The sequence below is a fragment of the Punica granatum genome, chromosome 5 (assembly GCF_007655135.1).
Source record: "Punica granatum isolate Tunisia-2019 chromosome 5, ASM765513v2, whole genome shotgun sequence".
Taxonomy (NCBI): domain Eukaryota; kingdom Viridiplantae; phylum Streptophyta; class Magnoliopsida; order Myrtales; family Lythraceae; genus Punica; species Punica granatum.
This window is the reverse complement of record NC_045131.1, coordinates 13,688,512-13,714,382: the sequence shown is the minus strand read 5'-3', so window position 1 is coordinate 13,714,382 and position 25,871 is coordinate 13,688,512. Positions and strand designations below refer to the sequence as shown.

The 25,871-nt window shown below is 37.2% G+C and overlaps 4 protein-coding genes and 1 pseudogene across 5 annotated transcripts; 3 read left to right on the top strand and 2 right to left on the bottom strand.

Moving 5' to 3' along the window:
• The first annotated feature begins 1,565 nt into the window (after positions 1-1,565).
• On the top strand, positions 1,566-3,022 carry LOC116207188 (non-specific lipid-transfer protein-like protein At2g13820). 2 transcript variants are annotated; one of them, XM_031540071.1, is made up of 3 exons: positions 1,566-1,984; positions 2,273-2,332; positions 2,670-3,022. In XM_031540071.1, exons 1-3 carry the CDS (start codon positions 1,666-1,668, stop codon positions 2,786-2,788), a joined length of 498 nt encoding a protein of 165 aa, XP_031395931.1. In that variant the 5' UTR covers positions 1,566-1,665; the 3' UTR covers positions 2,789-3,022. The 2 variants fall into 2 exon arrangements, with proteins under 2 accessions (XP_031395931.1, XP_031395930.1); XM_031540070.1 differs by having other exon boundaries at positions 2,231-2,332.
• A 5,045-nt stretch (positions 3,023-8,067) lies between these two features.
• LOC116208597 (non-specific lipid-transfer protein-like protein At2g13820) lies at positions 8,068-9,359 on the top strand. Its single transcript, XM_031542125.1, has 3 exons — positions 8,068-8,625; positions 8,807-8,857; positions 9,008-9,359. The coding sequence occupies exons 1-3, from the start codon at positions 8,292-8,294 to the stop codon at positions 9,139-9,141; spliced, it is 519 nt and encodes a 172-aa protein (XP_031397985.1). The 5' UTR covers positions 8,068-8,291; the 3' UTR covers positions 9,142-9,359.
• Positions 9,360-9,951: 592 nt separating this feature from the next.
• Positions 9,952-11,924, bottom strand: LOC116208596 (protein CDC73 homolog). The gene is made up of 4 exons (XM_031542124.1): positions 11,421-11,924; positions 10,664-11,283; positions 10,395-10,477; positions 9,952-10,278 (listed from the first exon to the last, which is right to left on the bottom strand). The coding sequence occupies exons 1-4, from the start codon at positions 11,816-11,818 to the stop codon at positions 10,186-10,188; spliced, it is 1,194 nt and encodes a 397-aa protein (XP_031397984.1). The 5' UTR covers positions 11,819-11,924; the 3' UTR covers positions 9,952-10,185.
• Positions 11,925-13,163: 1,239 nt separating this feature from the next.
• On the bottom strand, positions 13,164-13,828 carry LOC116208994 (annotated as a pseudogene).
• Positions 13,829-23,175: 9,347 nt separating this feature from the next.
• On the top strand, positions 23,176-24,068 carry LOC116207181 (uncharacterized N-acetyltransferase YoaA-like). Its single transcript, XM_031540063.1, has one exon. It carries the CDS (start codon positions 23,321-23,323, stop codon positions 23,843-23,845), a length of 525 nt encoding a protein of 174 aa, XP_031395923.1. The 5' UTR covers positions 23,176-23,320; the 3' UTR covers positions 23,846-24,068.
• Positions 24,069-25,871: the final 1,803 nt, after the last annotated feature.

Genomic DNA, 25,871 nt, shown 5'->3' with positions numbered 1-25,871 from the left:
TGGATTATTTTTGCTTAAACATAAATAATTTATTCAATATGAATTAAAGGATATTCAAATTACTCTCAACATTAGAAAATATATTTTATTTATTGATAAATGTAAATTATCTCATGCAGATTTTGGATTAAATAAAGTAGTAAACTAGTATTCTTTTTGTGTATTTTACTTCATCTATTGTGTTTCTATACGATTTATTACATAAATTTTTGGATAATTTAGCAATCTTCTACTTACCACCCGAGAAGTTAACGATATATATACCCACAATGTTTGATTTAATATTGTATGCATATTAATTATTTTCTTAATTTGAAATAATTATATGAATAAAAATTTTACATGTTTATTGAAGCTTGACAAAAATATTAAATATAAATTAAATGTAATTCAATTCAAAAATGCATTGATGGTGAAATGGTAAAGATGCGAGAATAAAAATACTATGCTAAAAGTCTAGGTTTCGAGACGGGTTCAAGGCACAATAAAAGTATATGAGAGAGATAATAGTCAAATGTAATTACAATCATTTATTTAAAAAAATTTGTTGTTATATCTCTTGATTGGAGGCAAATTAAATTACACTAACAGTACTAGTTAGTGACTTTTATTAATTGTTGTTAATTCGCCTCTATAGATTTAAAACGACAAAAGTAAATAAGGTAATTTACTCTTTTGTCTCTAATATCTTGGCAAATAAATAACTTTTGGAAGCAAATATCAGTGTTTCTAAAATGAGTTTTTCTTGCAGATGGACATGACAGCACTAAGTGTATCAATCAAGAAATCGCCACTAGCTCTTTAGGGAGTTCATGCCCAATCTTAGGTATATATGTATAAGATAAAACGGGACTCTATATATAATGATACTTATACTCGACCTGACATCAAAATATTTTTCCTACATGCTTTTATTTTTCACTCTGTAATTTATTCCTTTTAAAACCCATAAGCTGTTCTCTTGTAATCAAAGAGATTATTAACGCGGGACCCCTTGCAGGACGAGCCAATGGATTTATATGGACATTCAGTGAGTTGAATTATCCATCAGTCGAGGGTATGAACATGTTCCATATACAAAAGCCTGTTGCCGTAAAGATCAAAAGCATGTAACCTCCTTTTTCTCTTTTTCTTTTTCTTTTTTTCTTTTGGGTAGATAATATCCTTTTCTAGTGATAAAAATACATTTGATCTCACAATTTTAAGATTGAGTATTTAAAATTACTCTTCCCAACTTCCCAAGAATTAAACTTGTATTTTTTTCGTTACGGGTAAATTATACCCTTTTTCTTTGCCGAAACATATTGTTCTGGGGAAACTAAATTAAAATAAAGATATATATACCACAACGCTAGGTTAACTGCGGGGCTAATTTTTTTTTAAGGGTTAAAACGGCGGGGCTAATTATTAATATAATTTGCATGATGATAAGCACACGTCTGACCTCATTAAGCATTTTTTAGTTCACCGAAAAAGCAAATATTAAACTAATTGAGAAATATAATATGCCGAAAATCCAACAAAGAGTTGTATATAAATCGTCCATTCCCATGCAAGCTCTTTACTCCAAACTCACACTACAAGCAAAGTTAAAATTCCATACATATACATTACAATACACTACCATTCTTTTCAGGACAACCCAACTGTTCCATCCTAACCTCGATGGCTCCGATAACAAAGGTGGGTGCGGTAGCCCTCGCGGTAGCAGCCCTGCTGTGGGAGCAGGTCGCTGCCCAGTCGAACTGCATGAGCGTGCTCATCGGCCTGTCCCCATGTCTCAACTTTGTGACGGGGAGCTCCTCAACCCCGTCGTCTTCATGCTGCTCGCAGCTAGCCAGTGTGGTCCAGTCGCAGCCACAGTGCCTCTGCATGGTCCTCAACAATGGTGGGGCTTCGCTTGGAGTGACAATAAATCAAACCCAAGCTCTCGCGCTCCCCGGCGCCTGTAATGTGCAAACTCCACCCGTCAGCAGATGCAATGGTAAAATATGGAATCAACTCAATCCTTTACGTCGAGGATCATTGCTTTCTTATATTAATGTATCTTATCTCAGTGCAGTAAAATTCTCTTATATGACGGCCAACAATAAAACACTATAAGAAAAATCCGGATATCATTGAAAAAATTTGTTGGATTGAAAGTAATTATTGTGAGATGAAAAGGAAACTTTAAATTTGAATATTAGTTTGTAAATTGTCGAGGTTTTTGATGCTCATGTATTATTAGCTGGTGCTGGTGGTCCTGCAATGGCTCCTAATTTGGCTTCAGCGGGCTCTCCTCAAGCTTTGCCGGGGAACAATGACACTCCCTCCGACTCCTCCGTCACAGGTTGTGCGTGTACCCTCTTAATTATATGTTCGAGCTTTCTTCGGTTGTCGAAAACTCGGAAAGAAGTACCAGTAATCACATATCATCAGTACGAGATGATATAATAGATTTTCATTAAATCATAACATCTTGTATTTATTTGTTCATTCGTAGAAAGCAATGTTTCTTTCTTCTTCTTTTTTCCCGTTAATTGTAACTATTTTCTATGATCAAATCATATATATTATAAAAGTGTGCATGCGCATGGACGTCTGTTGATTATTGCTCGTGTCCCTACACTGAACTGTCCAAATTATTTAACAATCACACTTATTCATCCGGCATCCCGAATTTGCAGGGGGATCTAAAGCGACGAGCTCTTCAAGTTCAAATGCAAATCCCATGGCGATCTCAGTTCGGTTCATTTTGCTTTCGCTCTTCGTGGCCTCATGCGTGTCGGGTGTCAGTGCTGTCTGACTTGAACTTGGTGAATTTTTCTCGATTATATTTCATATGAAATCATACATTGTGTCGCATGTGCTCGTTCTATATGTAGCATCCTCGTCAATTTATATGCGTGTGGTTTGAAATGTATTGCTTGTGGGAGCAATTAATATCTCTGCTTGTTTCCTATTTGTCTATGATGTAAACCTTCTTGGTTCTATATCCCCTCTTGATACATGAATAAAAACATCCGGTCTTTGCATGTTATGCCAATTCCTTCCCTTAACGATGCTGCTTCATTTTACCGTGTGACTTGTATATATACATGAGCTAGGGATGTAAGTAATCTTATCTTAATCGATAAACTTAGACACATTTGATTTTACCTTGTAACGGCCTCGGTGATAACTCGCTTTGATCAGATGGGTGATCAGGCTGTCATATATAGTTATGTACATGTTAGTTTATTCTTCGACAATATTTGGAGCAATATAAGTTAACAACTACATGGAAAAAAGTGTGAAATCAATAAGTTGTGGGTACAGTTCGTGATACGATGCCCCTCAAAAGACTTTTTGTAGCCATGACATGAATGCGAGTATGTATGAGAAAATGGAATTTCAAAGGTTTTTAGTCTATATATTTCTCAAACGACTGACAGTGGTTATATATTTTGTGATAATTATTATTAGTAATCAATCGGTAAATGATTTAGAATGGATGATAAATAATATTCATAATATCATATATAAAGTATCCGGTCAATGGATTTGAGATATTCCACTGGAACGAAGTTAAAGGAAAATACTATATATATTTTAATTTTTTTTCTTTTTTCCTTTTTTATTTACTCGTACGGACTTTATTTGGAAGAAATTCAATTTCTCACCGTCCATCGAAATTTTCGAATGAATATTTCAAAATTGAGAAATTCGAAAAAATAATCGGCTCTATTAAAAATCCAATTTGCGTTCATGGAGACCGAATCTCGATAAGATTCAATATTGAACCTACGAAACGCGTTTGATCATAACTACTCGATTATTTCCTAACGAAAGGTAATTCGGGACCACTGTTTTGCTCAGAAAAATACGAGGATCAATATTATGTAGAAATATGTTTTTCAGTCCCAAGCATCGTTTCGAATCTCAAAAATAGAAATTGGCGCGTAAAGCCGGAAAATGTATGTCTTACTATGTAAGTTTGATGACTGTTTTGGTTGTTAATACATTTTGGTAGATTAGAGAATATATGCAAAATATGTGAATTTTTGAAGTTTTTGACGTTTTGGTAAATCATGAAAAATTAGCAAACTATCTGATTTTTTAACTTAAAGGATAACCCTAATTTTCCACGTGTGTCGTCATCTCCCACATAGATAGATTTGATGGGCACATCAGCGCCGTTAATGCATAAACTAACGGGTTGGTAGATGGGGAAAACAGAGGGAAATATTTTGATTTTTCGGGTCAAAATTTGAAAATTTGATAGATTCGGGAATTTAAGTAAACTATTTGAATTTTAGGCTATTTCCCCTTTTAAAATCTCTAAAACGTATAATTATTTCTCATAATTTTCTAATATGTGTAGATTTTCTATGAATTGGTTCAAGTGGCTCGACTTTTATTCCACTCATACAAAATCTTGGGTTCGAGCCTCGTGAATAAAAAAAAATTATACTATGAGAGTTTTTACCCCTTAGTAGGCCACCCGACTCAAAATGGATGAGTTGGGCTCCATCAAGTTTCCAAATATCAGAGTGCACACCGAAAGAAAAAGGTTTTCATTAATTAATATATCAGCAAATGAAATTTAGCTAAGAAAGCAAAGAAATGGTGAGATGGAAGAGAGAAATGTGGAGAAATTCGGAACATGAGGGAAGAAAGAGAACGTAAAAGCTAAATAAAGGAATATAAGTAGTTATACTAATAAGAATCAAATCCTGAACTCTTGATTTTTAGTTGATGGCGCATGCCACCGGACTAAATCCCTTTACTCCAACTATCATTATTAATCGAAATTATGTACCGAGGATATTTTGAGAGATCCAAAATTACATCATTAAGGATATCTCCGGTATACATATAGATAGATGTGCTATTGCACAATTTTCTTTCCTAGTGACATACAGGGCCAAAAGCAAAATGCTTAAAGAAAAGTTAGGTAATGCAATGGAGAGCATGAAGATCCCTACAATATCCCCAAATGACAGAAGATCAAGTTCACGAGGCAGTTACTAAGCAGGTGAACACCAACATCACTGGCCAGTATCCTCGGAGCAAATCTCGTGTGTCTTTGACAAGAGCATAATTGCAACCTGCAAATTCTCAGTTCAAGCAAAGGATACCTCGGAGTAGGCTTCGAAGATTAGCTTTCTCTTTCCCAGTTGCCAAGTCGCTTCGAGTCCCTTCTTTACCACCCAAAGCTCAGCTATAGTAGAAGTTACAAACCGGCGATTGATTATTAGTGTTGAAGTGTTCCACCAAATTTCTTCTTTTGACCTGTTCCGTGAACTTTCAAAGTGATCAGGTGGAACGTGGGATTAATCAGGCGAAATCCAAACACTTTAGTTATCGAAAAGGAAAAAAAAATTAATATTGTTATAAAAGATGTCTAATGGTCTAGTAAAAGAATAAGGGAATGGAGATGATGGGGCATGCACGGAAAATCCCAATCGGGAGAATTGAGTCCCTTTTATCCAAACAAAAATAACTATGGGCAATACAATACGCACGTACTCTCTCTTTTCTGCCAATAATTCGCTCCATGAAACTTGTATAGTTATTCCATCATATCTGGCTCCGGTTTACAGTGTTCAACACAGGAATACGATTGGGTCAAAAGTGTTTATTGGCCGGCAGCATGTTACGTTGTGTTACACCAAACTTAACATCACCGAGAACACACATTAACGATCCGCTCATCGAAGAGAATGGGGAAGAAGTTCAAGGGTCCAGGGATTAGCGTAAGGTATGGATGAACTTCACCTCCTCCGGGGTGCCGGTCGCTAGTAGTGCGATCCACGCACATCAACAGATTTGAGAAGGGTGAGACAAAACGGAAGATGCACGGGGTATAGAGACTGTCGTGTTAAGGTCCTCTCATGCACGTATATACAATGATTTTGCCGTCCTTGCATTATAAGAAAATTTGTTACTTAAAGTGGCCTTATATATACGCCCATAAAAGGGTATGTGTGACTCTTAGAGTAGTCACACCTAATACTATTAGAAAAGTTGTGACCTTTCTTACGTGCCTATTGGATTCCTATAAATAAATGAGTTCTCCTAAAGGCAAAACTTATGAATGAAGAAATTCAATGTCCTACCCTACCTTATCACGTGAGAGAGAATGTGTTTCGGTTACAGTAATCGGATTCCCGACTAGTTTTTTACTAAGAATATTCTCAAAGAAGGAAAACTGTGCAAGAGTTCAAAGTACGTGTTTCCGACCGAATATCCTATGGAATTTAATTTATCTCCAAAGGTACGCCACTATCTATCTCATATCGTGCGGGCATTGACCAAAAGACTCTTGTTTTCGAGTATTCTCTAACACAAAGAATTCAATTTTAATTTTAAATTTTTCAATCTTACAAATAAATACTTTGAAACTTGTGAGAGGATTAATGGAAGCTCATCATGAGATTGCGCTCTGAAGTTTATGGCATGCTCTTCCATTTTCCTTTTTCTTTTTACTATTTGTTTGTCGTTAGATTTTTGTTTAACATCTATATATGCTAACAGTATCCTTTTCATGTTTGGAAATTTTTTTTAATAATTCCGTATCATACATGAGTAGGTTTTATCTTTTTAAATTATAGATTTACAGTCAAAAGAGGAATGTAACGCAGTAGCTCACGCTCTAATCTGGTAATCAAAAACTTTGATGTTCGATACTCAATGGAACTACATGTGCCATTTTTTTCGTAACGGAAAAAAAAATTATAGATTTACAAATTTTTGCTTGTGGTCAAGCTTTGAATAGAAACTCGTCATTTCTATTTGGGCTCTTAAGTTTTTTTTTTTAGGTAGGAGGTTTTTAAGTATTTTAATTCGTGGATTGGAGTTTAAATAATGCGACGACCAATGCGAGTTAATCAATTCAAGTGGTTCGCCACATTTTATTTTTTAAGTAAGATTTTTACTTCGAATTTTTTAATAGAAAAAATTTATGATTCTGAGAGGCGGAAGGAGGAGACCAGGGGGTGGTCCCACTGGCGGGATCCCCCTCCCCCCTTCTTTCTGCAATAAGCCTCCTCCCCACGGTGATTTTGCTGGAGATTGCAAACGCTTCCGGCGACCTCCCCAGGGGGCGAGGTGGCCTTCGAGGGAGACCTGTCGACGGGACTCTCCTCCCCTACTTTTCTTTTTCACTTTTTTTAGATTTTTAAAATATTTTTTAATAAATAAAAATTTTAATTGACCAATCAGAAACGATCACGTGGACCCGCTTAACAGTATTATTTTTTTTATTACGGTTTAGGACTGAAAGTATTCAATGGACTAAACAGTTAGGAGTTCTTGAGCCAAACTGATAGATTTAAACTTAAGTTTAACTTTTTGTATTGTTTTAGAATTTTCGCGTTTATTTTTCCAATGGCATATACAGTTGGTCACACAAAGTCAAGAAGACAATGGCATATATAGTTGGTCACACGAGGCCAAGAAGGCAATCGGGGAATCCTACGCGGAGTCAACCTTCCAATCCCCCCAATATACACGTCGAAGCCACAGAGGAGGTCGGCTCATACGTAAAGGAACTTTGCTTATTTTGATTGGACATCGGGTTCTAATATTGCCGGATGGCCATGAGAAGTAATTCCCGTTTACGTGCTTGCCCCGGTGTAGAAGATGCACCACTTTAATGGGTCCGGATAGTAATTTGACTAAACTAAGCCCAAACACAGCAATCCTTATGATGACAAATACGCATTTGAATCTGATTCTTCAGCCCTTTCTACCTTAACAGGAGGAACTCAATTTAGTCGTTCACCAAACTAAAACTGCAGATGCTGCTGTCAAACTCCCATGGACTCGAACTGCCTTATTCAAAGGGCAATTTCGAGCTTTCTAGGCAATTCGAGCTTTCGATTATTTCCTGCAGGAAAAGAAGGAAAAAGGCAACAGCACGGCAACATGGAAAGTTCGGAAAAGAGCAACGGAGAAGACACGTTGAGTTGAGCACTTTCGTCTTTGCTTCTTTGCTTCCCACTGCCGGCTCCTCAAAGAAGTCTCCACCATTGAAACCGTCCAATGAACCACAAAACAAATCCTCTTTTACTTTAATCAGATTCAACAAATTAGATAAATAGATGTGCTGAGGTAGCTCACCTGCAAATACCAACTCAACGGAAGTTTGGTCACCAATAGAATATTTACTTCTCGTCACTTCTTCTACCGTCTCGGCTACTTAAGAGCCCGAACTCCCCGCTCTCCCTCCCCACACTCCACGGTTGCAGGAAAATAAACAACTCCGAATCCAAATACTTCATTCCTTGTCAGTTAAGCAAACTTACAACACTAAACCCCCTGAAATGGCCGGAAGGAGAATGGAGATTGGCCTCGTTGCCGTCCTGGTTGTGGCAGCGGCTACCCTCTGGGCCGGTGCAGTGGCGCAGTCAAGCTCGGACTGTACCAACGTGCTCATCAGCATGTCCCCGTGCCTCAACTACATCAGTGGAAACTCGTCCACCCCGTCCACCAACTGCTGCTCACAGCTCGCCAGCGTCGTCCGGTCACAGCCCCAGTGCCTCTGCCAGGTCCTCAATGGGGGCGCCTCCTCCCTCGGCATCACCATTAATCAGACCCAGGCCATGGCCCTCCCTGGCGCCTGCAACGTTCAGACCCCATCTGTCAGCCTCTGCAATGGTGAGTGAATTGACTGAAAAGGGGCGAGTTCAATTTACCTTCCCTAATAGGTTGCTCCGTCTCCCGTTCTGGCCCGTGAAGCTTAGAACTAGAAAGTACTGTACTTACAAATTTCATATCATGAAGTATTCCTCGTCCCTTTATCCGCTTCCTGACTGAGGTCGTGCTTTTGGATGAACAGGTGCTTCTCCGGCAGGTTCGCCTACTGGAACTCCTTCCACTGTTCCTTCAGGTAAAGAACATCTGTTCTAACCGTTCCCACCCTTTACTACTACTCCAAACTCAAAACAATCTTCTTTACTATCCATAGTGAAATTAAAAAACTTAATAGAGAAACCATATGTAGCTTCTGCCACTAATGACTGTTTTTCTGTGAATATAGGAACTGGATCGAATACTGTACCATCAACGGAAGGCAATGGCTCGTCAGACGGAACCTCTCTTAGGCTCTCAGTTCCACTGTTCTTCGTTCTGCTCTTTGCAGCTTCCTATGGCTCCACCTGGTCGACCTACTAAAATTACACGCACGCACACAGACAGATTATGTCTATGTATTCTTTATTTATTGTTATTAGTTTGAGTTTTGAACCTTTTTACTAGAGTGGTTCATGTATACGTACAATTTTTGGTCAGCCCTTCGAGGGCTGATAAATACACCATATTGTATTGCTTAAGAGAATTTCTTCTCTTCCCATTGCTCAATAAAAGTTTATCTATGGCCATCTGAATACAAATTTTGCAACATGAATTCTACATACAGAGGCTTGAGCAATTGAGGCTTGTACGATAATCAGGTATCCATAGAAGAACGACCGAAATAAAGAGGAGCCTTCTCCTGATCATACATATCAAGGAGTAAAATCACCCACTATGTGCTTGATCAGAGAAGATCATTGGATATGATAAGGAGAATAATGAGCTCCTTTCAGACATGATCAGAACTCATATCATTAATTGAAAGAATCAAAGTTCGCCTCAAGCTCAACCCAACCCAACCCTATCATGCTCGGATTCCAACAGCCTTTACGGTATTAAGACCATTATCACGATTAAACCTTCCTGAGGAGAGCCTAAATCAAAGACTAAGAACATTATTCAACCTTCGGTGAAAGTTTGTCAGAGACTACATCTGAAAACCATTCGGGATATAGCAAGATAAACACCAACAACTTCAGTACTTCTGAGATGTCGAACAGTTTTATTGTTCTCGAGTAACTGTGGGTTAGTCTTAATCTTCAAGCAATTATATATTGTCATTGTCGTTTGGTTAGCACTGATGAACCATTCTTCTTAAGACCAGAACTGGGAGATTGAGGGACACATAGATGATGAAACTTCAAACTAGGTTAAAAATGCTAGCAAAAAATAAACAAGACCAGCAATTCTCAATTTTAATTTATAACGAAAAAATTTTACTGAACATTTTCCTACAAGCAAGACAATCTGAGGTGCTTCTTTCTAACCCAGCTAAACTTTACACATTGCAAAAGACTAGAGAAACTCAGGAAAGATCTGAGGTCGACCGTTCAAATCGCTCTCCTTACAATGGTTTATGGCACATCAAACATGTGATCTTGACTGTATAAAATGTTCAAGCCAGTCCCAAACCTCAAGAGCAGCAGCTCTGTCCTGATGTCTCTTGTTCTTGCTTATCTGCACATCCCATTCAATGTTCCTATCAGAGCTCTATGGAGATACTCACACCACAATACGAGAAATGAAAACCTTAAGTCATCGGATTAAAACATCGAAAAAAACACACGACTTACCGAGACAATTTTTACATTCCACTGCTTCACAGTTTTTGCAGACTCCACACTGTCATCTTCAAACCGCATGAAAAATCCAATAACTGCCCAACATTAAATACAGAAAACATCCTGTATTAGCTGGAATGCTACAATCTCACATAACATGGATCTTTACGCTCCTGAGATTAGTCCAAAATCATTATAGCAATACCGCGGATCAATATTTGGAGATTACTTTCTAACACCAAAGCAATATTAGCTCAACAAATGGAGGGAAATCAACTTACTCTTGTTGAAAATCTCGACGTGGTCCTTAAAAGGCCAATCCTTGAACTGCCATTCTTTTCCCAGTACAAAAACAGCTACAACACGATCCCAGTCTTCTCGCTTCAACGAAGAGGGCTTATCCCTCACTTCATAAGCTGGCAATACCGGATGCCTGCCAAATTTCTTCTGCACTGTGACGCAGTCAGGCTTCGTTCCGTTCATCTGCTTGGCCTTCACATCTGTTGGAATAAAGACCCCATCCTCCAAGAACTCCTTTACATTGTATATTGTAATCAAAGTATGAAACGCACTTGGGACTAGAATTATAGGAACTCCTTCACCGATATTGCCACCCTTTAAGTTCAATTTCGGTTTCAGGCCAGAGTCATTGTAACCTAGCTCGTCACCGAACCCTACTCCCCTCTCTTCTGCGCCCATTAGGCGACTCTTCGCCACCAACCCGTCTTTTCTCTGCTGCGATTCCAGTCTCTGCCTCTCCTCTTCGCGCTTCGTAGAATTAATGAGAACGCTATAGAAATCCCTATTCCTACACTCCAGTAATGCTTCACGGTCCTTCAGCGGCCTCTCTACCGCTCTGATCATCGACATGAAGTCCACGACCGGGGGCTCATCAACAACCCTGGCAGAGAGCATAGATTAGAACAAAACTATGCCAAGTTATCGCTGATTTAGAATCAATCAAAACCTAAGATTGACAACCTCGATTCAAGCTCAGAGGTAAAGCTATAGCAACTCAATTGAGATGAAACGAGTTACCTAGAGTCAGTCGGGGCCGCCTCGGGCATGGAGACGTCATCGGCAGCGGCGGGGGCGGGGGCAGGGGTGGGGGCGGAGGGGAAGAGCTCGATGGCGTCAGTGGTGTCGACCTTGCCCTGGAGGTACTCGAGCAGCGGCTTGCGGTCAATGAAGGTGACAGACGGGATCTGCTGCGTGCGGGCGCTCTGTATGTACTCCGTGTGCTTTAGCTGGTGGTTCTTGACGTAGAAGACGAGGGTTTCGAGGGTGTAGAGGTTCCCTTGTTTGGAGCGGTAGGCGGTCTCCGCCGTGCAGGGGAAGGCGTAATCGGAGCCGAACCGGAACTCGTCGCCGAACCGGACTATCTTGTCGAGCTCGCCGCGGATCGTGAAGTCGCGTAGGGCGGAGAGAGGGTCCATCGCGGAGGCGGCGGCTGTGCTGCGGTGGCTGATTTCGGCGGCAGAGAGATCTCTGTCAAGACCACACCGGAAAAGTCAGCGGTGACACGGAGAAGACTGGGAATGTAGAGTAGACCTGACTGAGATCGGCTAGTACTAAGTGGGCTTTGATTATGGACCTCTATTGGGCCTCGCCCCGCAAAATTAAGCCCATGAACGATTTGGATTTTTGGGGATGGATGAAATGGAATTGGGCTCTGATTTTGGGCCTCTTGCTAGATGACAAAGGCCACTTGCGAAATGCCAATGAAATAGAACTATAGAAGACAATTTTATTTTGGGATAATTGCGAAAAAAAAATGTGCAAACCTTTTCGCCAATGGTTTCCAAACTTTGATAAAACTAGTCGATACCAGCACGTTGAATGGTACAACTTTTATCAATATTTGCATGATTGAAAATAAGAACTAACACATATGATATACAAATAAGTATAGAGAGAATGTAGGAGTTAGGGTGTCAAAAACATTATAGTAAGTAAAAATACGATTTCAAGTCCAGTATTTATAAGGCATTTGGCACATTGAACATGAAAAAATCAAATATCCGAGATTTTTTCTTTTCAGTTATCGAGAAATTTTAATTTTTCAAAAAAAAACTAAAATATATATTAGTACATACATATGATATGGACAAATAACCAAAGTATGTCAAATATGCCGCAAACAATATATTGCGAAATATAATTGAGTAGGAATTAGAAGGTCAATTCAACGTGGAGTATAAGGTTTTATATTTGAATAATGGGGTGCATCCTCTTTTGCTTCTCGACTTTTATATATTATAATTGATGAAACTCTCTTTTTTTTTATGTGACTCATATATTATTTAGTTTCCTTGACTCTGATTTGTCAAGTTTAAATATTTGAATAATCAAGATGGGCCACCTTCAATCATCTTGATCGCTGTGAAATTTATTATCAAGGTCTATTGCCTTCAGACTCCTCTTCAGGTTTTAGTGGCCCAAATACAATTAATATTTTTATTAGACAGGTGACAATATACGTCCAAATTTTTAAAGATTTTCATTGTTTTCGTATTGTTGTGAAATTTACACAGTTCTACATATATTAATTATGTTGAGAAAAGTGATAAAAATTGATTCTTTTTTTACAACAATTAAAACGTTGGAATAGATTTTTAATTGAGAGAAACGTTGGAACTCTTGATTTTTCAATAGTCATTGTGCAATGCTAGAAATGTCGTATATGTTGTTTACAAATACATAATGCCAATGCTCGCATATATTAAAGAAAAAGATAATCTTCTATATATTACATCCCACCCGATGTCGATTGAATATTTATTATTGTTGCAGTGGTTCAGTGGATACGAGGCTGAACATCACCATATCCCTGGTCCTGCCCTTGAGCACACAAATCTTCCTGAGCACGCCTTCTCGGGTTAACTCGGCCTTTGCCAGCACCCACTGCGACCCCACGTTGTTCCCGTCCACTGACGCCTCCACCCTCTTCAGCTCCGGCCGCTCTTCGAATACGGACACCGCCACCAACTTCATGGCCTTGGTAGCGATCCCCTTACCCCAGTACCAGGACGTTAGCACATATCTCATCTCCCCTCGGCATCGATTGTTCATATTCTCGGTCACTGAGATTGCCCTGATCGCTCTGCCTCATAAGCATATTGACGTGAACCAAGGGTGGGGCAGTACCACGTCCGTTTCTGATGTAGTTGGCCACGTCATCCCTGGATTGGTATGGTTCCCATGTACAGAAGCGCGTAACTTCGCTGCCACTGGCCCACACCATCATGTCATCACCATCGTCCAGTGTTTGAGGACGGAGAGTAAGATGGGCAGCAGCGCATCTACTGGCTCTCGGGTCGTCTCGGACTTTGCCGACTGTAGCTCTTCTTCAATTGTGTGCGGGCGGAAGTTATTTGGTGTTTGGTTAATCGAGTGGATATTTGGCCGTTTGGTTTCCCAATTTTTTTTAACTCCACTTACTTCATTTCAATAACACAATTATTACATTTTCAATTTTTTTTCAATTTTTTTATCTATTAAATTTAATTTTTAATACTAAATTTTATCAAATATTCATTCTTTTTCCATAATTCAACAACACATTCATTATTTTCACTCAACTATTCATTACTTTTTCCACAATTTAACAACACAATCATTACTTTATCTCAACTATTCATTACTTTTTCACATTTTTTCTCATAATTCAACAATACAATCATTACAAATCAATTAAAATCAAAACTCAACTCTACTCAACTCTAAAACCAAATTCAACCTGACCTTTTTATTCATATGAGGATTGGCTTAGACCCATAACTTCCAAGAAACTGAGTAGAACTAGAGTTGCACTTACCAATTAATCAAGAATTCAAAGAAGGGTGGTTTGAAAAGAGGTTTCAAATTCAGTACTTGATATGACTATCCGTGTATATAGTTATTATGATTTATATTTTATTATATTAGATTCATGGACCTCCTTTGTAATTACAAGAAAAAGGGGTCGTTCGACATCAAAAGTTAAATTATTATAGTAACTAGCACGTGATCAAAATCATAATTAATAAATTCAAGTTAAAATAAAAAATTACAAAATGGAAATTCAGAAAGAATGAATTCTAATTTGACTGGCGACAAATAAATATATTTGAAATTAGAATATTTGATAAAATAATTCATTATTTAACATAAATAACAATTATCATTAAGATTATTATATTATATTATTTTTATTTTTATTTTTATTTTTATCTTATCTCATCTTATTTCATCTTAAATCTTAAAACATTTAAAATGGGTCCATCCTCACCTTAGGGAGAGTAGCCCATTTTTTTTACTTTCTCATGCCTTTTCTATTCTTTTTTTCAACAGTGGACGGTATCTGAATTTTGCTTGACTATTTCTCACAAGCCTTACGACCACCTTGCAGTCACAATACTACTAATTACGGGCACACATGCCATATAGATGGCCATAGAGGGAGTATTTTCCTGAATATTCTATGTATGCTTTCCATCATTGCTTTAGGGGTGTTTCTTATACTATTCATTGTTTCTTTTAGTATTCTCTCCCTTTCGTATGTACATGTATATGTATAGAGAAGAAACTACTCGCGTTACACGCGGCAACATAAAAGGTTAATAAAAATGACATATATAAATAATAATTAGATGATGACCAACGCGATACGCAAGATTGAAAAAAATATATATTTTATAATATTCTAGTATATATTTTAAAAAATTGTGTTTTTTAATGAGTTAGACAAAATAATTGTTAAACAACAACGATGACCACGACGACAATGATGACAACAACTATATAAACCTAATTACACAAAATTAGATAACAAAATTAAAATTATTTAACTATTTTTATGTAAACATGCGATTACTCATTAAAATAAAATGACAACTAGCGTGAAAATATAAATTTGACAATAATAGAGTATAAAGGGAGATAAGAACCTAAAGAGAGAACTTGGAGATAGGAAACATTACGTAGACTTTGTAATTATACATCACTTTTAATAGGGTTTTATATTATGAGTTAAGAAAACATAATAAACAAACGACATTTACTTAATTAGAATAATAATATATATTATAGTGATATACATTCACTTTATTAATAGTAATAAGAAAATATTATGAATATAAAGGACAATTATATAAGAATATTTTCTTAGTAAAAGAATATAAAAAGAGGGTGCAAGGCAGTGGCATACGCCTTCACTTGTTGATTTAGAGGTCGCGGGTTCAATATCTAGTTGGATTACTCGTACCATTTTATTAGTTATTTAGGATTTCTCTTCCATTATACTAGGCTTTGGACCTCCTTTATAATAGAAAAAAATAATATAAAAATTCCTTGCTATAGATGATAATAACGTGGCAACGCGAGAGAGTTCCGTATTGTATAGTGATACACATTCACTTTCCTTAAAAGTAATAAGAAAATATTATGGATATAAATGACAATTTATTATCAATGACCCATAAGTTTTTCATGGAACAATCTATGTCTGGTCGACCGAATAGGATAAGATATATGAGGATGGGAGAGGATTCAAAATTAAGGATTAAAATTATCCTTATAAAATTTTTTTGCATGTGGAGGTTTAGGATTACGATCGAGCTAAAATGACATGGACGCCCAAATTCTTTTTTCTTTTTAATTTTGAAATGAATATAATAATATTTTGAACCTAAATTAAATTTATAAATATAAATATAATTTTTTTTTTAAAAAAAAAAGATGAACGAAACAGTGAACAGAATCGAGAGAGGGGCAGCGGGGCTCGGGTATTGACCATAGCCTCCTCGGCGAGGTCGCCGCAGTACCCGAAGGCCTCCAATGACCTCACCTATGCGGCCTCAACGAGGTCTAGCCGTCGGGCCTCCACGGCCCCAAGTTTGTCCCCTTCTCTCTTTTCTCGAAGGGAGAGAGATATGAGGGAAAGAGGGGCGGTAGTGGCTCGACACCAGCCACTACTACCCCAATCGAGGTCGTCGGTGAGCTCTAGGCACGATGACCACCTCAATTTGAATGAGACCCGAAAAAAAAATTAGAGGGGTAGAAAATGGGCCCACGTGGCCCTCATTCCCCCCAAGCACCCCATTTCCACCGCCTTTCCCTTCTTCTTTTTTTCCTCTTTTCTGTTTGTTCAACTGAAATAAAGAAGAAAACAGAGGAAATAGAGCATACGAGGGGGGAGAGAGAGAGAGAGAGAGAGAGGGCTGAGCAAACTGAAGAGGAAGGGGAAGAGAGGAACAACTTCGGGGAGCTCCGAACCAAGTTTGAGCTCCATTATCTTTCTTACCTAAATGAAGATTGGAGCAGGTAGGAATTGAACAAAGGAAGGAGAAAGAGAAAGCTGGGCTTGGGTTCTTGAAGTAAGTTTATTCTCCTTACCTTAGACGTTTCTATTGATTGGTCTGGATGCAGATTGAGCAAGTTTTTCTTTACTCTAGCTTGATGTTGCAATTTGAATTTAGGAAATGGGAGAAAGCTTGGTTGAGGCTCGTTAATAGCAGCTTGATGTGTAGATGTTATTAGTGCGAAAATTTGATATGTTTAGACTCCTCTGATTATTTGAATGATGTAGCTTTTTACGGAATTGGATTTTGTTATACGGTTTGAAAGTTATCGCGATTTCAAATTTCTGAAAATCATAACGAAACGTCAATTTTAACTTGCATTTTTTAACAGATTTCTTCATCTTCACACTATAAGCTTTCTAGAGACTCCAAGATTGTGGTATTTGGAGTTTTATAGAGAGAACTGAACCCCCGAAGTTGGGCTATCACACAGTCCGAGAATGTTTTGCAACAGCCCGTACCAGCAACTTCGGGAGGCTTGTCAGGCTCGATCTAACATCGGATTGCAGTGATTTTTTGTTCGTACTGATTTGTGTCTGAATCTACTATTTTAGATAAATTTTCGGGACTTTTCTGAAAATTGCGATATTAATTATTATATTTTCCGTAATGTGTGGATTTATCGAATTTTCTTTTCTCAAGTCCAAAACTGATCACTTTCATGTTCTTTAAGCTTCATCTTCCTTGCTGGTCATATCTGATTTTGGTGCTTGTTAAGTCAATTTATGTCTTCTCAAGTTATGTTATTTTACGAACGTCTGGACTTTTGGACCGGGAAATTCGTTTTAAAGGTGCTGAATTTTTGTTAAATGATTAAAGGAAGGTTTAGGGTTCAGCTTAACGAGAAGGGGCAAACTTTAGTCATAATGTGCTATTGAGCTTTTGCTTTGTTTGATCATATCTTTTTGATGAATTCAGTTCTTTATTGATTGAATTGTCCTATTAACGATCAATGTGAAATCCTCTGTTTAATGAAGGTGTCAAATGGAGATTATTTTAAGTGGTGTTTGAACAAAGATGAGAGAGTTATAAGACAAAATGAATATGAAATAAGAAATTTTGCATTGTATTGAGACAATGGGTTGTAAAGGAATTCGTGGGAAGTATTGGAAGTTCCGCAATGGTGCTATCATGGTTCTTAGAATCATAATTCGAATCGTAGAATCTTACGATTCTACGATTCAAGGGGAGGTTATGCGATTCTGATACTATGGGCTGAATCAGATACTGTTGAATCGCACCTAAATTGGGCCGTGAATCGCGGAATCGCGCCGATTCTGCGATTCCAGATTCGGCCCATACACGGGTGAAGGCCAAGCCTGATTCGGGCCCTCGAGCCAAAGCCCAGCCCATTGGCCCTGAAATGGGCCCGACGGAATTTTTTTTCCCCTTCCTTTTCCCTTTCTTCTCAGGCGCTCCCTTTCTCCCCGACATTGTGCCCTAATCCACTAGACCTCATCTTCGTGTTCTTCGCAGATCCGACTTCCACAATTCCAAGTTCCCACTTCCACGATTTCTTCCGCCGTTCCGAGTTCCGACTTCCGCGATTTCTTTCGCAGTTCCGACTTCCGAGCTTCGATTCATCCGAGTTGATCTGCCCAACCGTCCGAGTTGATCTACCCGAGCTTCGACCTCCCAAGCAACTGCGAAGGATAGCTCATCAACGAGAGTGTCCACAGTCATCGGCGAGCGCTGCGAGCCGCGAGTCTCTTTGATCTGTATCAAAGGTATCAAACTTCTTAATGTATACCTTGTATGTTTGTGATAGCTAGAGCTAAGTATGTATGTGATTATGTGTGTGACTGTGTCTATATAAATATATGGTTCTATACTAGCAAATAGAATATTAGAAGTTATCAAAACATATGAGAATTTAATGTTGGATTTCGGAGACCAAGTGATTCGCCCCAACAACGTAATGTGGTCTGCCCTCAGGTCATCCAGCAACATGTACGTCTTTGGCGACGCCAGATAGTCACTTTCTAGCTTGCCTCCTGGACACAAAATATCAGCTACTCATTCCACACCTATCAACCCAAAGCCATCATCAAATTTCTTAAACGCAACCTTAGATTAATCAAAATCATCATGGAACACTCATCTATGGTACTCTTCTCGCTCAGCTCTCCCAGCCAACTTTAGTTATCTCGGTTTTCCTCTTCATCGGAAAACCCCATAGCACCACCATAGAATTTCCATGATTTGCCAGAACACGGCCACCTAATCTATTAAAGGTGATTTAACGAAATTAATGGTTCAAAAACTTATTGACAAAATACTATGAGAAATTAATGTAAAATTGAGTCGATCCACGATATTTTCGAAAATAAAGTGATCTGTGTAAGTAGACTGAGCAACAATAAGAAATAAAGCCCAATAAACAAAAAACAAACACTAATTTAATTCTTTGCAGGGTAAATTGCATTGATAGTCCAAAATATTTTGCAAATGTTTTATTATGGTCTAAAAAGTTTTTTTCGCTACATGATGGTACAAAATGTTTCAAAGTTGTTTCATGATGGTACAAACCGTCAACTCGAGCTTGACGCCGTCAAGCCGACGCTGACGTGGCTACTACGTGTCACCTCCTTGCTGACGTGGCCGAAAAATTTTAAATAATTCTAAAAATTTTAAAATTTTAAAACTTTTAAAAATAGTTTTAAATTTTAAAAATTTTTACAAATAATTTTAAACTTTTAATTTAAAATATAAAATAATTTTAAACTTTTAATTTTAAATTAAAAATAAATTTATTATTTTAAATTAAAAATAATTTTAATATTAAATTTTAAATTTTATAAAATTATTTAAAATTATTTTTAAAAAATTAAAAAAATTTAATTTTTTAAAAAATAATTTTAAAATTTTCAAAATAATTTTTTTTTTTTTTTTCAAAATTTTTACTCTTTTTTGTATTTTTTTGTATTTTAAAAAAAATTTAAAAAAATTTCAAATTTTTTTTTCAAAATTATACTCTTTTTTGTATTTTTTGCATTTTTTTGGACTTTTTAAAATTTTATTTTCTCTTAAATGACGTGGCGCACTATGATTGGTTCCACGTAACAAAAGTGACACATAGGACGCGCCACGTCAGCAAAATGTTAATGGCGTTAGGGCCAATTGACGGTTGGTACCATCATGAAACAACTTTGAAACATTTTGTACCATCATGTAGCGAAAAAAACTTTTTGGACCATAATGAAACATTTGTAAAATATTTTCGACCACTAGTGCAATTTACCATTCTTTGAAATATTAACAATATTGATTAACTATACATAAGAAATAGTTGTACCAGAGATTTTTGCTATATGGCTATATATCTTAGATAATCTATTTACCTAAATATGTCAAACTTCATCAGTGACATAATTTTGGATCATTAAAATCTTTTCCATATGAGAAATTATAATATGTTTTTGGTCTTTGATATCTAAATGGGGATTATTGATGATACTTGTAGAATGGATCTTTCTCTCACCCTTTCTTGCAACGGTTGGAAGGAAGCAAATTGAAAATAGTGCCTTGGAATCTTGATGGAGGGGTCTTTTATCTCTGTTAAGGACCTCGTGAGAAGAAACAACACTTTGGGGGTCCCATTGACTGGCCTATAATTATCGTTTGTTGGCACTACTTCGGAATTCTTGAAGTTAAACGCCTTTCCTTTATGCAGCAAGGGCTTGAACTTGTTTATGAGATTTTTCCATACAATAACATCAATTGGCTTGACCTGAAAACTTATAAGAAAATGTTATAATGTAGATATGTGACACAATAAAAACGTTAGCACAATAGCGACATCTTCATCAAGTAAGATCATCTTGATGTAGAAATGGTCATCTTCATTATGCGTATTGTAGACGTTCCACATCTGGATGGTGCATGCTCTGATATACCAGTAAGTCTTTGAGGAACGAATGAACTATGTAATGTGCTGTATCATTTTATAACAGTTATAGAGAATATGGTCTAACTGAGGATTTAGACTATTAATACATTAATTGGTGATAATCTGTTTGCTGTTTGTGTGGATGCATGGAGATGGGCATTAATCTTGGAATGGAAGATTTATTAGGAAAACTTATTAAACCAATCATATGAATCATGAGAATTTTGGATTTTTTGGTGTATGTATGTTTAATTTAGATGAGCATTGATTCCACTAAATTTTTTGGAAGAATTTATTGTTTAGTGAATTGATATTAATCATTTTTTGTTTTATTAAATTGTGGGAAGATGTGAAAGAGCGATTGGCTGATGGAGTCTTGTAGTTATGCATGCTTTCTATTTAAACCAAGAACAGACTAGATAGCGAGAACACCAAAAGACATTGCACCACGAGCTGAGGAAACGTCAAAGGAAGCTCTCATCGATGGGAGGGAGCTCTCTCATTAATCGGAGTCTACTTTACATATATAGAATAGATAATGGATTAGTATAATTTTTTAGAAAAATCGAGATATCATATTTTGGTATTACGTAAACTAATTTGATTAGCCAAAAGATTGACAAAAAAAAAATTCGCTGCAACATCGCGTGGGTTGCTTCCTAGTTGAAAATAAAGCAAAACATAAATCATTTTTTTATAAATATTTTATGTATTTCAATACTTAAAACTAAAAATATTATATGTAGATTGTTAAATAATAATTTTATTAGGTTATGCATGGATTAAATTAATATTACGAGTTAAATAATCTTATGTTATTTTTTTAGATTTTTCATGATTTAATTAATAAATATTAATAATCTAATAATTATAAAAATAATTAATGTCATGAGAGTATGTGAGGGTCTCGCAATGGAGAGCCGGGGATTTGAGCTTTTGGCATATTTCAAAGACGACATTAATCCTCTCACAAAATATTGCCATTATATTATATACATATATATATATATATAGATTTACAAATTGAAAATGACTATTTACTATTTCCAACTCGTGTTTAAGTAGTTTGCATTTATTAACTGTATCATATATATTCGCACTTGGCACGGTCAAACAGACAATTTGGCTCACTGGAAAAAGCTCATGATTTAAAATAAGGAGTGTAGCAGAATAACACATATTCACACAAAGGAATTAATTCATGATTTAAAATAAGGAGTGTAGCAGAATAACACATATTCACACAAAGGAATTAATTCATGATTTGATTTCCGGTAACGAGACTTCTCATGCCATATTATTCAACTTTTTATTATTTTTTGTTTAAGCTATAAGGCTTTCTTATAAAAAGGAGCATATTATATTTGTATGATAGTACCATATATGTATATATATAGATATATATATTTAGCTTCTAACTTATTATTTGTCTTCGATTAAAATGATGTAGTCTACTCTTAGGTTCTTCTCTCTTTAAGAAGGATGACATAAGTTTCATCCCGAAGAAGCGCAATTATTAGGAGACATAATAAATTTTAATACTCGATCTCTTGGAATAACGAGAGTAAGGTCTCCCTCAATTATAACTCAAGGATATATAGAGCTACGACTTTATCAAATCTTCTACTAATTTCTCAAAATATGTGTAACTAATTTGAAAAATGTGTTATGTACTTACAATTAAACTATTTTACTTTGATTTGTAAGTAATTTAACATATGCATGTTATAATTATTTTTGAAGTGATTACACCTTAGGTCGTAACCATGTAGTCAACTCTGCATTACTTGGATTGGGGAGCACGGCCATGAGGTGGGTAAAAAGGATACATTCTTTCACCCGAAAATGGAGAAAATTCTTGGGTCACGTGGCTAAATTTTCAGTTACGGGCTAAATACAAAACAAAAACTCTTGTTGCACAAAAGTTTTGGATTTTGTACAGCTTGTACAATAGTTTTTGTACAAAACTAAAAACTCTTGCATTAGGTTTGTGACTGAAAATTCAGGCACGGAATACAAGCATTATCCTAAAAATAGGGAATTTAACACCATATATATATATATATATATCATGATTTGACTTTTTTCGTAAATCTATCGCATAGTTTTAGAAATACGTAAAAAGGCCCGTGGTTTGTATTTTGTTCAAAACATATGATGACGTTAAATTTCTGCCAATCATTGACAGAGTTACTGACATGACCATGCTTTATGTGTAACGGCGCTTCCATAGAAATATTATCGACGGGCCACGTTAATAATTCCATCAATTATTGATGGAAAATTTCACGTCGGAATATATTTTGAACAGAATGCAAACCATGAGCTTTTTTATATATTTTTTATTAGGCCATGAGATATATTTGTAAAAAAATGTAATAATGATATATATGGTGTTAAAATTAAAAACAAAAAGGCCAAAAAAAACATTCACCTCGCCTTAAGCTGGCCATAATTGACTTTGACCAGACCCATCTTCTCTGTTTTTTTCTTCTTTTTTAAAATTTTAAAAAATTTAACGTCAAGCAGTTCTCTCATTGATTTATAGCCAAAAACAATTCTTTTATTGATTTATCGAAAGATAGGGACCCCATATCCATGAATCCTCCATCTGTTAAAGGGGTTCTGCTTCTGCAGGGAGGCCATCATTTCCTAGCAAGTCCTTCATCAACTTATATAGTTCATTGGAGAACAATTCCATCTTCAAGATGGACCCATCAAGAATCTCTCTCCGCCCATTTGCACTCTCCGACGTCGATGACCTCCTCTCATGGGCCGGCGACGACCGCGTGACCCGTTTCTTCCGTTGGGACATCAGGACGCGGGAGGAAGCTCTGGCTCATCTCAAGAATGTCGCAATACCCCACCCCTGGCGCCGGTCCATATGCCTCGACGGCCATTCCATTGGGTACATCTCAGTGAGGCCGGGGTCCGGCGATGAACGGCACCGGGCCTATGTCAGCTACGCCATAGGGGCGGATCTCTGGGGTCAGGGAATAGGAACCTTCACGCTGCGATCAGTGGTCTCGGAAGTGTTCGGTGAGTTCCCTGATTTGGTGAGGTTAGAGGCTTTGGTAGACGTGGAGAATAAAGGGTCACAGAGGGTTTTGGATAAGGCTGGGTTCTTGAGAGAGGGTTGCCTGAGGAAGTACAGCTATTACAAGGGAGAGGTCAGGGATATGTTCATGTATAGTCTCTTGTCAACCGATGATAAGGTTGTTGTGCATCGTTGATAGGAATCGGATAGTACAGTATTGACACCACATTACCGGAATTTCAGATTTTGATTTTGAAGTATACTTGCGTGGATTTGGTTAATTTGCTCATTACTAGAGTCGATTGTCGTAGATTCTCCACATGAAATCTTAGAATTTGTCGCTGCCGATCGGTTTGAACAGCATGGTTGGGATATAAGTATTCTCTCTAAGAATGATATAATACTTCTTGTTGTTGCTAGATTATTGTGTAAGGAAGATATTTACCATATTCTTTCTATATAAGACTGAGAATCAAATGATCAGAAATTGCAAATCTTTATGGAAGCAATTCCATCTGGAGCTTAACGGACAAAAGTATTCGAACTAGTCTCAATACTTTTGGATTTTGAAGGAGAATACCGGCACACGAAGTGTAGCAGTTTGAAACTCACTAATTAATTAAACTCATGGAAAAGAAATTAAAATCAAAATGATTGAAGTTTCAAAAAGTTCATTGCGAAGTCTGTAACATAGGCAAGGGGAAAAAGGAAGTCTCTGCCTAGTTCAAGTTGTATCAGCAGAATGGACTTATCCCCATATCGGTCACATTCCATCTCAATTGCTTAGAGCGTGGAACGATACATGAAACGGAACATGATCTATGCGAGGAGAGAAATGTCGGTTTACCTCTGGGAGGATCCGCAAGCACACCTCAGGCATTGCCCATTCGCAAAATGCCTATGAAATAGAAGACGTTACTTTTCACTTATTGAACCACACAGAAATGCCAAATCTGTTTGCAAGACACAATGCCTATGCAATAATTAGTGGAGTTGGTCATTGGACAAACAGGCTGAACATCACCATGTCCAGGGTCCTGCCCTTGAGCACACAATACTTCTTGAGCACACCCTCTCGGGTGAACTTGACCTTCACCAGCACCCCCTGTGACCCCACGTTGTGCACTTCCGCCTCCACCCTCTCCAGCTCCGGCCGCTCTCGGAAGACCGATGCTGCTGCCAGCTTCACGGCCATGGTGGCAATTCCCTAGCCCCAGTACTGTGATGCCAGAACATAATACCCCATCTTCCCCCTGCATCGGCCTTTACCCCTATTCTCAGTAACTGTGATCGCCCGATTGCCCTGCCTGCCTTGTAGGCAGATTGCCCATATTCTCAGTGAATTCTGTGGAATGATTTTTGTTTTTTTAATGCATGGTGAAATTATTTTGATTTGTGATGGAGCGTCAAAAATATAGAATGTTTGTATCGTAAACCGTTATTTTTCCATAAGTAAATACGATTTGTCTTTTTCCAATTATTATCTCCACACTTAACTCGTATTTATTTTTCTTAAGCAACATTTCATATTCGAGTTTTATAAATGGAAAAAATCCATGTTATCAGAGTTTTACGCAGGTCGACCCGGCTCGAATTAGATTAGTTGTCTTTTTGGGCTTCAAAATACCAATGTAAAAAAGAAGGAAAACTCGTATTTATCAAGTCGTTAAAATCAAAATAAATTTATAAAAGAGACCCACGTATGTTTGTTCAAGCGATTCAGCGCTTGTTCCCCATAAGCAGGGTTTCAAATTCGAGTGTTGTAGATAGAAAAAAATTCACTCTATGAGAGTTTTACCCCAAGATTAGTCGGGACCGATTGAGCTTCTGAATATTAAGTTCAAGCGGGGAAAATAAATTTATAAAAGAAAAATACAGAACGAAAACGGTACTACCTTGGCCACTATATTCTAACATGTTGATGCCATTGGTATGGAGATTTGCAACTTGATCAATTTGATTAACTTGGGTTTTCTTTTGATTGTCAGACTTCAATGATCATGAGACGCAGGGCGATCTTAAGAGGGCGTTTGGTTTCAGAGTTAAATTATGATTTCGTTTGATTTTAAATTTTAAAAAATTAAAATATAACCCATAAATTTTTAATTTTTTAAAAAATGCCCCAAGCTCTCTCTCTCTCCACACTCAACTCTCTCTCTCCTGCTCTTCCCATGCCCTTCCTCCCTCGATCGGTGAAGCTGGACGAGGACCAGATCGCGGAG

Coding starts and splice junctions, on each gene's coding strand:
- LOC116208597 (XM_031542125.1), top strand. CDS start 8,292: ATGGCCGGAAGGAGAATGGAGATTGGCCTCGTTGCCGTCCTGGTTGTG. Junction 8,626..8,806: donor ATCTGTCAGCCTCTGCAATG/GTGAGTGAATTG, acceptor TTGGATGAACAG/GTGCTTCTCCGGCAGGTTCG. Junction 8,858..9,007: donor TCCTTCCACTGTTCCTTCAG/GTAAAGAACATC, acceptor CTGTGAATATAG/GAACTGGATCGAATACTGTA.
- LOC116208596 (XM_031542124.1), bottom strand. CDS start 11,818: ATGGACCCTCTCTCCGCCCTACGCGACTTCACGATCCGCGGCGAGCTC. Junction 10,478..10,663: donor CGTCGAGATTTTCAACAAGA/GTAAGTTGATTT, acceptor AATGTTGGGCAG/TTATTGGATTTTTCATGCGG. Junction 10,279..10,394: donor GGAATGTAAAAATTGTCTCG/GTAAGTCGTGTG, acceptor TGGGATGTGCAG/ATAAGCAAGAACAAGAGACA.
- LOC116207181 (XM_031540063.1), top strand. CDS start 23,321: ATGGACCCATCAAGAATCTCTCTCCGCCCATTTGCACTCTCCGACGTC.
- LOC116207188 (XM_031540070.1), top strand. CDS start 1,666: ATGGCTCCGATAACAAAGGTGGGTGCGGTAGCCCTCGCGGTAGCAGCC. Junction 1,985..2,230: donor ACCCGTCAGCAGATGCAATG/GTAAAATATGGA, acceptor ATGTATTATTAG/CTGGTGCTGGTGGTCCTGCA. Junction 2,333..2,669: donor CTCCGACTCCTCCGTCACAG/GTTGTGCGTGTA, acceptor CCGAATTTGCAG/GGGGATCTAAAGCGACGAGC.